This window comes from Synchiropus splendidus, chromosome 8 (genome assembly GCF_027744825.2).
Source record: "Synchiropus splendidus isolate RoL2022-P1 chromosome 8, RoL_Sspl_1.0, whole genome shotgun sequence".
Classification (NCBI taxonomy): domain Eukaryota; kingdom Metazoa; phylum Chordata; class Actinopteri; order Syngnathiformes; family Callionymidae; genus Synchiropus; species Synchiropus splendidus.
Genome location: NC_071341.1, coordinates 12584915 through 12597500, shown reverse-complemented (window position 1 = coordinate 12597500; position 12586 = coordinate 12584915). Strand labels below are relative to the sequence as shown.

The 12586-nt window shown below is 54.1% G+C and overlaps 2 protein-coding genes across 3 annotated transcripts in view; both read right to left on the bottom strand.

Annotated features, from left to right (window-relative positions):
• Positions 1-2858, bottom strand: part of rasgrf2a (Ras protein-specific guanine nucleotide-releasing factor 2a) — a 15470-nt gene extending 12612 nt beyond the window's left edge. For both annotated transcript variants that reach the window (XM_053873932.1, XM_053873931.1), the window contains exons 1-2: positions 2304-2858; positions 854-960 (exon numbers count right to left, since the gene is read on the bottom strand). In XM_053873932.1, coding sequence (XP_053729907.1) covers positions 854-960; positions 2304-2582 — 386 coding nt within the window. In that variant the 5' untranslated portion in view covers positions 2583-2858. The remainder of the gene's footprint in view (positions 1-853; positions 961-2303) is intronic.
• Positions 2859-4019: 1161 nt separating this feature from the next.
• Positions 4020-12491, bottom strand: marveld2a (MARVEL domain containing 2a). The gene is made up of 17 exons (XM_053872216.1): positions 12143-12491; positions 11510-11551; positions 10079-11014; positions 9767-9987; positions 9659-9697; positions 9428-9579; positions 9187-9358; positions 8873-8923; positions 8691-8806; positions 7852-8001; positions 6624-7281; positions 6392-6559; positions 5461-5588; positions 4906-5076; positions 4665-4836; positions 4547-4588; positions 4020-4290 (listed from the first exon to the last, which is right to left on the bottom strand). Exons 3-17 carry the CDS (start codon positions 10995-10997, stop codon positions 4192-4194), a joined length of 3258 nt encoding a protein of 1085 aa, XP_053728191.1. The 5' UTR covers positions 10998-11014; positions 11510-11551; positions 12143-12491; the 3' UTR covers positions 4020-4191.
• Positions 12492-12586: the final 95 nt, after the last annotated feature.

The window sequence follows — 12586 nt, the reverse complement described above, 5'->3', positions numbered from 1 at the left end:
ACCTACAGTATCTTCATCATCATCATCATCATCATCATCACCTACACTATGTTCATCATCATCATCATCATCATCACCTACACTATCTTCATCATCATCATCATTATCACCTACACTATCTTCATCATCATCATCATTATCATCATCACCTACAGTATCTTCATCTTCATCATCATCACCTACACTATCTTCATCATCATCATCATCATCATCATCATCATCACCTACACTATCTTCATCATCATCATCATCACCATCATCATCATCATCATCATCATCACCATCATCACCATCATCATCACCATCACCATCACCATCACCATCACCACCATCACCATCATCATCATCATCATAATTCTGTAGGAGGTTGTTTGAAGCGTCTCTTCTTCTGGACATTGATTTCCTCAAACAAACATTAGCCTGATACTGAAGACAAAAATAGAAACACAGCAAGCCAGAATCAAGACGTGATGTAACAGAGCGACCCATGTGACCTACATGTGGACCGCTGCAGCTCCACACTCTCACACACACTCTCTCGTACACACAGACCCACACACACGCAGATCACCGTCCAGCAGCAGCTGACAGATGTGACTCTACAGTAATTCAAGACGGACACTCAGATGCTCCAGGGCAGCCATCATGGATGTGGAAGCATGTTAGTGTGTTCCTCTCCCAGTTGACATGTTGGGGCACTAATCTGAGTTCACAAGTTTGGGCTTTGTGTCACCAAATGGTGTGTGTCGCATCCTCCTAAGAGACCAAGTGCAGGAGGAGGTTGCCAGGCCACCAAACCGGCACAGTATTCACCATCAAAGTCTTATAGAACCTCCACACGACAGCAACACACCTGGCCTGCATGATCAGCTCCACCCATTCATTACAGTCCGACTCTTCGTCAGTTCGCAGCTCCAGAGGTTTCTGACTGTCATGACCGAAGACCACCAGGAAGTAGAACTGCGGAGAGGAAGCATGCCATGGTATCATCAACAAACACTCTTGCTGTGTGCTAAGACACAGTGGCAGAACAAAATAGACCCTTTCTGTGGGGGCAGAGGAGGAGAGATGGAAGGATGGAAGAGGAGAGGTGAGGGATGGAGGAGGAGAGGTGAGGTGATGGATGGGGAGAAGAGGTGAGGGATGGAGGAGGGGTGAGGGATAGAGGAGGAGAGGTGAGGTATGGAGGAGAGAAGGTGAGGTATGGGGAGAGATGGTGAGGGATAGAGGAGGAGAGATGGAAGGATGGCACAGGAGAGGTGAGGAATGGAAGAGCAGAGGTGAATGGATGAAAAAGGGGTGAGGGATGGTGGAGGAGAGATGGAGGGATGGAGGCGAAGAGATGGAAGGATGGATGAGGGGTGAGGGATGGAGCAGGAGAGTTCACTGTGGTAATGATGTAACGATAAGCGGGTGAGAGAGACCATAGCAGCTTAGAGGCTTGAGTGTGTGTGTGTGTGTGTGTGTATAAGAGAGAGAGAGAGAGTTGTTACATAACAGTGCAAAAGCTGCTCTGTGCTGCAGCAACAATGACAGACAGACGGGGAAGACCCCTGTCCTGCTCTGAGTCCAGCAGTACTCACGCACACACACACACTATCTATTCTTGCGGGGACCTCTCATTGCCATGACCCTTTCCCCAGCCTCTCACCCTAAACCTAACCATCCTAAAGCTTAACGTGGACTCTGAATCAAACTGTAACCCACTTATAATGACCCAGTTATTTCTTCATCCTCAAATTCAGGCCTAACTTTTGCTGGTCCCCACAAGTATTGCAAAACGACACACAGCTCAGACATCAGCAGAGTAATCAAGAACAAACAGTGTCCAGGGCTCTGCTCTACGGAGTGGAGGTGTGGAGGAACACCTACCCAAGTAATACAGGACCACTGCTTCTACTATGGGTCGAACCACCTTTCTGCATGGAGTTTGCATGTTCTCCCCGTGTGGGTGTGGGTTTTCTCTGGGTACTCAGGTTTCCTCCCACAGCCCAGGTTCATTGGACACTCTAAAATTGGCCCTAGCTCTGTGTGTGCCCTGCGATGCCCTGGCGACCGGTCGAGAGTGTATTGCCACCTCTCGCCCAGTGACTGCTGGGATAGGCTCCAGCTCTCCCTGCAACCCTCAACAGCACTCAGCGCTGGCTAACTCCTGATGAGGAGGAGCAGAGAAGAAGAGGGAATTTCTCTCTCTGACTTCATGTTGATCAGCATCCCGAGGAAGATGAAGTCTCATGATGTTGTGGTCCTGACAGGTCTCACTCGCTCACTCACAGACTGAGCGGGCGAGCACGTCGACTCACCTGCGGCCTCTCTGGCGCCTCCCTGCTGACGGCAGCCACTTTGGGCGCCGGGGAGCGCTCGCAGGTGCAGCCCTCCAGCAGGTAGATCCCGGACGGCCTGGAGCTCTGCTCGTTCTCGAAGTAGAACAGGAGGTTCTGGTAGAGCGCGAAGAACTTCTCGGCCCAGCGGCTGTTCTCCGCGGTCTTCTTGCTCATCACTCCTCGCTTGGTTCCTTCTTTTCGCGCCACCGCGGACAGGTAGAGGGCGTGGCCCTCGTTGTAGCGCACGCTCTTCTGCATCTCAAGTCACTTTGGAGTTTTGGCTTCGCGAGCGTCAGCGGTTCGGTCACATCCCGGACTCAGTCGAGGCTCGTGGGTCCGGGCAGCGGGCGGTGGTAATCCGGGTTTATCCCGGTGCACCGAGTCTCCAGCTGGCCGGTCCGGTCCGCTGCCGAGTCTCTCACGACGGCCCCATGCTCCGAACTTTCCGCAACACCCACCCACCCACGCACGCAGAGTCGGAGCCGCCGAGTCCACGCAGGAGCAGAACCGGAGACCCAAACAGACGTCGAGAGGAACGGGATCAGCGTAATCCGCTTTGACACCGATTTAAAGAGACAGGTCGCTGCGGCGCGTTCCTGTGTGCGGCGCGCTCGCTCCCGGGAGGTAGACGCGTCTAGGGGGCGGGGCAGAGCTGCAACTGCTCGCTGGCTCACGCTGACGAGGAGGTTGTTGGTTTCAATCCGAGCGCGAGAGCGCATCACGTCAGACCATCCAGCCGACAATAACAAGAGGAAATTGCACGGTATTGCATTCAAATGTCAGCGCACAAACATCTCACACAATTAAATGAGCAGAATTTCTTGTCGTTTATTTCTCCCGAAACAGCTGTGTGCGCGTGTCCAGGTGTTATAGGTCAGTAAGAGTAACCAAATCCTCCAGGTTCCGTGACCTTTGACCTGGCGGAGGCTGAACGCAGCAGAGGTGATGGGTGTCGGGAACGAGCTCCTTTGAAAACTGGCGACATCTGCTGGTCTTAAAGAGCCTGCGCACGTCTCCCATCCAGATCGTTCTGTTCACGCCACAGATCATTCACCGGGAGGCGGCGCTCCCGACTGACCTGACGACCCCCTTGGCTTCCCAGTCCAACTGGTTTGACCGTGTCTCAGGGTCCAAGTCCCGATGGACACCTCAGAGGTGGGTTCTCCTGGGCCTGGTTCTGCTGACACCAGACCACAGAGTCAGAGATGGAGCCTCTGGACTGCAGCTTCAGACTTGTGTCGCAGATGAACTAGTGAGTCTGCTCACCATCGAGACCCGGAGGACCCACTCTCTAGGGTGACCCAGCATGTTGTCTTTGAGAGTTGTCATGGCTCAGAGGGTGACAACTGCTCAAATGAAGAGAGCTTTGTTATGACTCTGCAGTTGCGAGGATGATGATGGGCCTGCTGATGATAACCCCACTCCCGAGAGCTGTGTTCCTTTGCAGGTCTTTGCAGTCCCACACCACCTTGCACATGGCTGAATGGTTGTGAAGCAGCCTTCAGCTCCTCTGTGCCTCAAGACAGGTTCCAAATGATTGATCCACATTCCTCTGAAGTCGGCGTTCCTCTAACTGACCATAGATCTGTTCCTGGATCCCTAAGAGTGCTGGCTGATCCTAGTGATCTTTGAGATGATCCTAATCCCAGGTGGCTCCTTCATCAAAAACTACACAGTTGTTTCTGTCATGGATTTATTTGGATAAAAACCAGTTTAGAAAAAAATCACAGCATCAAAGTTCCAGAGTCTCTGCTAAAGCCGCTTCCCAGATATGTACAGGATAAAAACATTAAAACAATAAAAACAATTTTAAAAACGTAGAAAAGTGGCAACTGTATCGCGTCCAGGTCGTGGCGCCTCCGTCGCCTCATCCGCTGCGGTCAAAGTCAGCGACCATCTTCTTGATGTGATTGAGCTTAGCCTTCAGAAATTTGCAGCGTCGCTTCCTGGTCTGGTAGTCAGCAGACTGCAGAGAGGAGAGAGTCATGATTCATGGTTCGCCTCAGAGAAGCTGCTGCGCCGACCGCACAGCTGCGTGCATCAACAGTACTGACTTTCTGTCCTCACTGTGCTAAGGACTCCCACTAAACTGGGAAAGACCTCACCCTGAAGTTAACCTAGCCAGCTTTAAACTCAGGTTAGGTCAGCAGGAAGTCCACCAGGAACACCATACTTGGCGTCCAGCTGGAGAAGTGCGAACGACTTAGTGTCAAGTCACGCACCTTCTTGCGATCTTTTATCCTGTTGTAGGCGTCCAGCGCGTCCTGGAAGGAAAGAAGCGATGAGAATGTGTCGGTGTGATTCGTGGCGAGCAGGGGTCAGTCATGTGACGTCACTCACCAGGTACTGCGGACTGCCCTCCGGCAGCTCGTCCAGGTCACGGTCAGCCTCCGCCAGACTCTTGTTGATGGCATCCAGCTCCGCCTGCAGGTCCTTGTACTCGCTGTGCTCACGGTCAAACTCGCGCTTGTAGTCGTTGCGCTCCTGATCATTCCTGATGGGGGGGAACTCGCTGCAGAGGGAAGCAGGATGACGTCATGAAACTGCAAGGTCCCTCATGCCGGGCCTTTCAGCGTGGCACCTGTAGAAGTCGTCGTCGTCCAGCTCGTCCCCGGATGAGGCATAGTCCGTGTCGTAGTCCTGACCATCGGTGCGCCGTGGCCGACCGGGGCGCCTCCTGTTGGAGCTGGGAACATCTGAGCTGCTGTAGGGGGCGCTGTGGCGCAGCGGCGCCTCCTCCTCCAACACAGGTCTGCGAGAGCAACAGATTGTTCTGCAGCTGTAGCCAGTGAGCGATGTCAATACAACTTCACTTTAGCTTGTTGCTGCGATACCATGTGACCCGGTGTTGTTCAGACACCAGCACGAAAACAGACACAATCCAGAAACGAATATACTGCGGTGCTCTGGGCAGGGACTCTGTTCACATGTCATACGAGTCAGAACTCGTCACAAGAATGCCGCTCCAGGTTCTCATCAGACATGCTAGCGCCACGCTCGCTACATCTGGAGCCCAGAACACTGCCGGGCGAAGGGACCGGCGCCAGATTCTGCTGAAGCCTTTGTCACTCCTGGTCCCTCATGCTCTCTAGCTGAGCAAGCTGTTCTGCCCCCAGCAGTCCTGCAGGTCACTTACTGAGGGGTGTAGCTGAGCGGAGGTTTGTCGTAGTTGCTGTCGTCGTCCAGGTGGCTGCGGGAGCCGCGCAGCTTGTCAGGGAAGTCGGACATCGGAAGGTCCTCTCCTGGGGCCGACACATTGTTCACCTGCGACACACAAGTCCGAGTTTGTCACAAGAGTGTGTTTGTGGGTGAGTGGGAGGGCTTCGTTTGTAAAGAATATGGGAACCAATTCTTGACAAAACACTGCCTTTGTGGGGACAGTTTGCTGGACGCCACAAGGTTAAGCCTTGATTTGAGGATGAAGACTTCATATAACTGGGTCATTATAAACGGGTTTCAGTTTGGTTCCTGGTTGAGTTGAGTCCTGGTTAAGGTGAGCCATGTGTTTTGGATGGTTAGGTTTAGGGGGAGAGGCTGGGGAAAGGGTTATGGCAATGAGAGGTCCTCATAAGGACAGAAATACAAGTGTGTATGTGTATGTGTTGGGTGGGACTTCTTGTGCCTCAGCAACTGCATATTTATGTTGAGTATTTGGATTTACTGTGATGAAACACTGTACACCTGTCTAGTTCCGCCTGTTGTGTGTGTGTTTCTGTTCTGTTCTGCATGTCTGTTCCTCGCACCCATCAGCAGTTGCGCGTGGCGGACAGAGAGCCGGCCAGTACCACGTCTTCTCGAGTGGCTTAAGTGTGAGACCTGAGCAGGTGAATCAGCGTGGCAACCACACTGAAACTGGAGCTCAGGCCGCACCTTGAAACTCCCCTCCCCCACACTCCCCTGTCTCACCCAACAGGTCGGACAGCTCCGTCAGCAGCCGGCAGCTGAGTCGCTCCAGTTAGCAGTAAGTGTGACGTGATCACGTGACCCCGGGCCGTGGGACCGGACGAGGATGCCACACTCAGAACCACACTCAGAAGTGACGCGTGCAACTGGAGTGTAGCACTCACCCACGCCTCCACGTCCTGGGGGGGCTCCAGCTCATCCACAACCTTAACCCGCCGCCACAGGATGTTGCTCTTGCCGTAGTTCTGGATCTTCTGGCGGGTCTTCAGGGCAAAGACCAGCATGATGATCAGTGCGATGGTGACCAGGAACCCGAACACCACTGCGATGGCCTGAAAGCAGAAACAGAAGTGAGTCGGGGCTGGAGTGAGATCCGAGGTTGTGCGGCAGACTCACCTCCTGTGGCTCCACCACGCAGTAGTGGTACAGGTACTGATTGACGAACATGCCCGACGGCTGGGGCTGCTGGTACTGGGCGCAGAGGCCGGCGATCTGGCTGCCGTAGGCCGAGCCCGACGACTGGGCCATGGGGTTGACTGCGATCAGGTAGACGATCGTCGCCACCAGCATGAGCAGCGCTAGTATGGCGCAGATGATGATGACCGCCAGGTAGAACCTCCGGCTCTCGGACAAGCTCTGGTGCGACACGATGACGATGAAGATGACCAACGCAGCGATGAAGGTGATGGCTGCCATGGCGATGATGAAGCCTTTGCCTTTACGAGGGTCGTTGTAGTTTCCGCCGAGTCCACCGTAGCCGTAGTTGTTCCCGGGTCCATAAGCTCCTCCTCCGTAGTTGTAGCCTCCGCCGTATGAGCCGCCGTAGCTTCCGCCGTAAGTGCCACCGTAGCCACCGCCGATTCCACCGAAGCCAGACAGTGCCCCTTGTGTGTCGTGTGCCAGCGTTGATGCCACGCAAGCGAATATGGCCACGCACAGCACAATGACAATGGCGGCCATGATCTTTAGGATGCCTGGTGGAGATGTCCAGCGGTAAAAGTGCTGGAACTCATCGTCAGGGTAGTATGAGTAGGCGGGCTGAGGCGGTGGGACGCTGCAGGACAGAACCTCATTAGCTCCATGTCGCAGTGACTGTGTTTAACCGAAGCAAAACATAAACCTGAGCCGTAACCCTCAACCGTTGGTCCAGGCCCCATATAGCCAGGACTCTCCGACCCAGTATGACCCCAAAACTGGTTTCTTAAATCTTCAATTTCCGACCACTGGGGCTTCCTCGGCCCGGGAATGGCCCGCGGGCCAAAATTTGTTCTCGTCCGTTTCTAAATCTGCTTTATTTTTGTGATAATCTTCATTCAATGAAGCACTCACATGCCTCTGAGCTTCGACTGATTTGATCTGAAACCTCTTCTTTCTCATCTACAGGAAGGTGACTTCAAAACCTTTCATCCCTTCACGTCCTCTGCATGTTCCGTGCGGACGCGAGTTCGGGAATGGAATTGTAGCGTGAACTGATGTCTCCAGAACTCCAAGACTCCTAGTCGGTTCGGTCCTGAGGGACCGCATTGGCTCGGTTTGTAATGTCCATAAACTCACTTAAATTTTGACCGAGATGACTGTCCCACCCGCATGTGTCCAAACACAGGTATCAAACGTCAGAACTCACAAGCCATTGTCAGACTCGTACGGCGGCGGACTCCCGATGGGTCCAGATGACATCGCTGCAGGGCTCCGCTGGTTCTGGAAACTTGACTGGAGAGGTTGTAGCGCGTGGACCCGTCCGGAACCAGGAGGAAGACGCGGCGACTCGAGGAATCTTCAGCTGAAACTGCCGCTGCAGGTACACACACGACCACACCTTGCGACAGTCGTGGCTCTGCAGCTCCGCCCCCTTTCACAGGTGACTCTACTCCCCTCCCCTCCGCAGGTCGACAGCGACACCGCGGCCTACCTCGACTGGTCCGAGGGTGGCGTCACGTGACCAAACCTCACCGGTTGACTCAGTGCGAAGACACGGAACATGTCACGGTGTTTACAGTCATCAACCTGTCCGCGATGACATCATCGGGTCACATGACCGTGTGTGTGTGTGTGTGTGTGAGAAACTATGTAAGCAGTGATGCTAACAGATGCATCACCAAAGTGTCAGATCATTTTCAGATACGTTTGCATTGAGCAACAGAAAAACAACTTTTTTCACATGTTGTCTCTCAAAACAAACATCAGTAAAATCTTGAAATTTTATTGCTGGACCGTCAGGAGGAAACAGGAAGTGAAGAAATACACAAGAGATAAATACAGTCATCAAAAAATAAAACCAAAATTGATGCTGGGAACCGTAATGCAGTTTCACAAACATGTAGTGGTTCAAGCAAGTGTAGTGGTTCAGGAAATGTTGGCTCAGCGTCTTGAAATTGAGGAAGGAAACTTTTAAAACAAATGATCGTCACAGACGATTTTATCATGAAGATCATCGGGTGAACTCTGGTTTGGTCTCAGCTTCACTCGTAGCCGTCGTTCCACTCCATGACTTTGTCATACTCCTGGATCTTCTGCTTGATGTGTGACAGTTTGCTCTTTAGGTACTCGCAGCGCTCCTTCTTCTCCAGGAAGGTGGGGTCCTGCAGTGGGACCGGTGAGGAGTGAGCGTGTGTGAAGTGAGGCGGTGGTGATGACGTCCAACTTACATTCTTCTTTCTCTGAAACTCCTGAAGGATCCGGTTGATGCGCTCCACCTCCTGCAAGGGAAACATGCGAGGATGATGAAGCCAGCCAGAGGAAGTAAGTGAGAGGAGACAGGAAGTGCAGTCCTAACAGGAAGTTGATGGAGGAAGCAACAGCGAGGAACAAACTGGAGGAGGTCAGGTTAAATCTCCTGCGAGATCAACCCAAGGGATGTTTCTGCTGTGACCTCACCAGACTGGTGGCCAGGTCAGAGGTCACCCTCAGACCTGCTTGGGGTGGGGGGGTGAGTGAGAAAGGCGGGTTGGTTGAACTTTACTGTATGGCTGGCAGGCTGCTGAGGCAGGCTCCTCATCATGGCGTCCATCTCATCGAACTTCCTACTGGTGGCCTGGACGTCGGCGTGCAGCTCCTTGTACTCGGCGTACTGGTCGTTGAAGACAGCGCGGTACTGGTCCTGCTCCTCGTCTGAGCGGATCGTCGGGTATTTCCTGAGGTGGATAAAGAGACGCTCTGACGGAGACATGCTAAAAAGCCGGTCACCAACAGCATGCACTCACGCTATGTAGTCCGGGACGATGACGGGTTTGGGAATGTGCCCGGATGGAATGACTCCTTGGAGGACCTGCGGGCGGCCAGGGTTAGGTCTGGACTGGATGGGGACCACAGAGGAACCCTGGACCTGTTCAGGAACCTTGGCGGCCGGAGCTGTCTGGACAAATGACAGCCAGACTTGTTCAATTAGTTTTAAACTGGAGCCTGGTTTTGCATCATCATCAAAGTTTTTTTACCAGCGGCTGGGTGGCAGTGAGGTCAGAGGTCGGCTGCATCTGTGAGGGAAAACCATAGCGAGGAATCAGAAGCAAGGTCTGCGTGAACATCGTCTCCATGTTATATACCTCTTGACCATAGCGCTCTCGCTGTCTCCGTGCGGCTTCATGCCGCCACAGCTTGAGGCACACACCAGCACCGATGAGGTAGACCACCATGGTGGCAAAGAGGAAAATGATGGCGGCAGTCTGGCCCGCCTCCGTCCTGCAGAACGCGCCATTGATGCCGTTGTTGAAGACGGGCAGGTAGCATAGGCCACCGCGTGTCGTGTCGTGCACGTAGACAATTCCTGCAGGAGGCACGACGTGGAATTAGCACCGATGTGTTCTAGATGCCATCGAGACTCTTCATGCAGGGTCAACGTGTGGCGGCACTTATACCTGCTGCCATGAAGAGTATAGCCAGCACCAGGTTGATGGTGAACTCTGTGAGTGGCCACCAGGTGGAGTCCAGCAGGATGGTCCTGTAGTACATGGTCATTCCCAGGACCAGCACGATGATGGTCACCAGCCAGGCCAACCCCGCGATCACAAGGACAAACGGCGTCTTGGGGCCGGTGTAGTACGACCCGCTGGTGCCACCGTAGATCCCGCCGTAGGCCGCACCAGGCGACGAGTAGCCGAACATCTTGAACCATTCGTTGTCCTTGTGGATGTAGGCACACACGCAGGCGAAGATGGCGGCGCCCAGCAGCAGCTCCACACAGCCCAAGATCCGCAGCAGCCCGGCCCACGACTTCATGAAGGCGTATCGCTGATGGTACTCCTCCACACGCTCGCTGTAGCTCAGGCCTGTGCGGTAGGTGCGACCCGACTGTGACCCGTGAGAGTCGTGGACCTCGAGCAGCTCCTTGCCCGAGTGGTAGCTCCTGCCAGACCCGCCATATGGATCACGGTAAGAGGCCACCACAGAAGGCGAGTGAGGCGGCGAGCAGCGGACGCCCTCGCTGGTGCTGTTATTGTTGTTGGACCCGGGCATGGACCACGGTTTATCGCTACGGCCACTCACTCGGAAGAAGTTCTTCCAAGAGTCTGGGATGAAGCGATGCACCGGCTTGATGTCGAGGGCCCCGTCCGCTTCCGGGTCGCTGCTGGTGGAATCAAGTTCTGGACCAACGGGTGGCTTGTCGGGCAGTGGTGGCGGTGGAAGCGGGTCAGAGCTTTGGGCGAGAAGCGGGTCCCTCAGTGGCCGGAAGTCACCGTCGCTGACCCGAGGCAGCGAGCCCGCGTAGACCTGGTCATAATATGGCTCTGGATGGACACGGTCAGAGTGTCCCGAGCGACCTCCTCCATAGGACATGAGGATGAGGAAGGGCCCTGGGGAAGAGCAGGACAGTTGTCACGGAATCACTTTGGTTTCCAACGCTAACGGCTAACTCGCTAGCTTAGCCATGAATAATGAAGCAGTTTGGGGTCAAAGCAGCGCATTCTTAGGCTCTGTCCAGGACCAGAGGGCATGACGGCTTCACCCCCTTGTCCCAGTCAGAGTGGGTGGAAAGTAGAGTCAAGAGAGTGATTGACAGATGAGAGGACTGACCCGATCTCACCCAAAACAGAACCACCAGAATATCCCAGAGCCATCCATGCAAGAGCCGAATTTCTGCGCTGCCCTCAACAAGACTTTGGTCACATGACTGATCAGAGAGAACAGGAAGTGAGGGAAGTTTATCATCACTTCTTGTCGCCATCTCTGGTCATGTGACACCTGCAGCAGCAACGTCAAGGCGGCACAGAAGTTTGACTCTGAGGTTCGACGAGGATGGAACTAAGGAGATGAAATACCTGGCCGACGCGTCACTCAACACCACTTACATTGACGGCGGGTCAGACCCGGTTCCTGTGGCGCCGGGACACCTGCAGACATACAGCACACCAGTTAGCACTCAAGATGACATCATGTGAAGAGGTCTTTCAAAGGCCACACTTCTGGTTCTGGACAGGAGTGGAAAACAAGGCTCGCCTGTCCCAGCGAGACGGGTCCCCTACAGGGGTCCGAATGTGGACTGAGTCTGGGAACCCAGGATAGCTGGGACTCTCAACACGACCCAATGGGCATCACTGCTTCAGCACAGAACCCACAGTCCCGGGCAGAATCCAAGACTAGCTCCTTCAGAACTACTGGACCGAGCAGAACCACAGTACAGCACAACCCGGAACTGTCCGAGTTCAGAGCACCTGAGAAGGTTCCTCAGAACTGTTCGGAAAAGGTCGGAACCGTTCGAGCGGAGCTCTGCGTCCTTTGGTGCGCCTGCGTCAGAATAACAACTGTCGATGTTTCATCCTCCGTAGCACAACGTAACGTAACACAACAGCAGCCGGTGACTTATAACTATCGGTGTGTAAAACACTGCGCTGTTGAGTTCAACCTATTCAAGTTCCAAACTGAGACTAGAATCATCCAGACGAACTTTGATACCTTCTAACTTATTAGCTTCAAACACTCACCGCGCCTGCGCAGTACACTCGCGTGTTCCAACAGGTTCCAACAGGTTCAACAAACTCAAGTTCCGGCGGACAAGGCGCTGGTTGAGACGGGAGTCGTGCGTCTAACAGTTCAGTTCGTGCGTGTGGCCGCCGAAGTACTAGGGTTCGAACCCGCGCCTCCTCTTCCACTTCTTCCTCCTCTGCTGGCAACGACGCTGCAGGGTTCCTCGGAGACCATGTGACCTGCCCATCCCCGTGACGTCACAGGCAGGCCGCAGCTGTTCACCTGAAGACAGTGACGTCACAGCCGAGACGCTGAGAAGGAGAGAAGCGAGACGAGAAAGACGAAGCGAAAGGACGGCAGACAGGCGGGAGAGAAAGCGCGCGAGTGACCCTCGCCATTAGAGGGCGCTCCGGAAGGTCTCCAGAGGAGAAGAGAAGGATGGATGGAGTGGGCAGAAGCCC

Excerpts from the sequence above, each read along its gene's own strand:
- marveld2a (XM_053872216.1), bottom strand. The coding sequence starts at position 10,997 with ATGTCCTATGGAGGAGGTCGCTCGGGACACTCTGACCGTGTCCATCCA. Across the intron at positions 9,698-9,766 it reads GAGAGCGCTATGGTCAAGAG|ATGCAGCCGACCTCTGACCT; the intron begins GTATATAACATG and ends TTTCCCTCACAG. Across the intron at positions 8,807-8,872 it reads AGTTTCAGAGAAAGAAGAAT|GACCCCACCTTCCTGGAGAA; the intron begins GTAAGTTGGACG and ends GTCCCACTGCAG.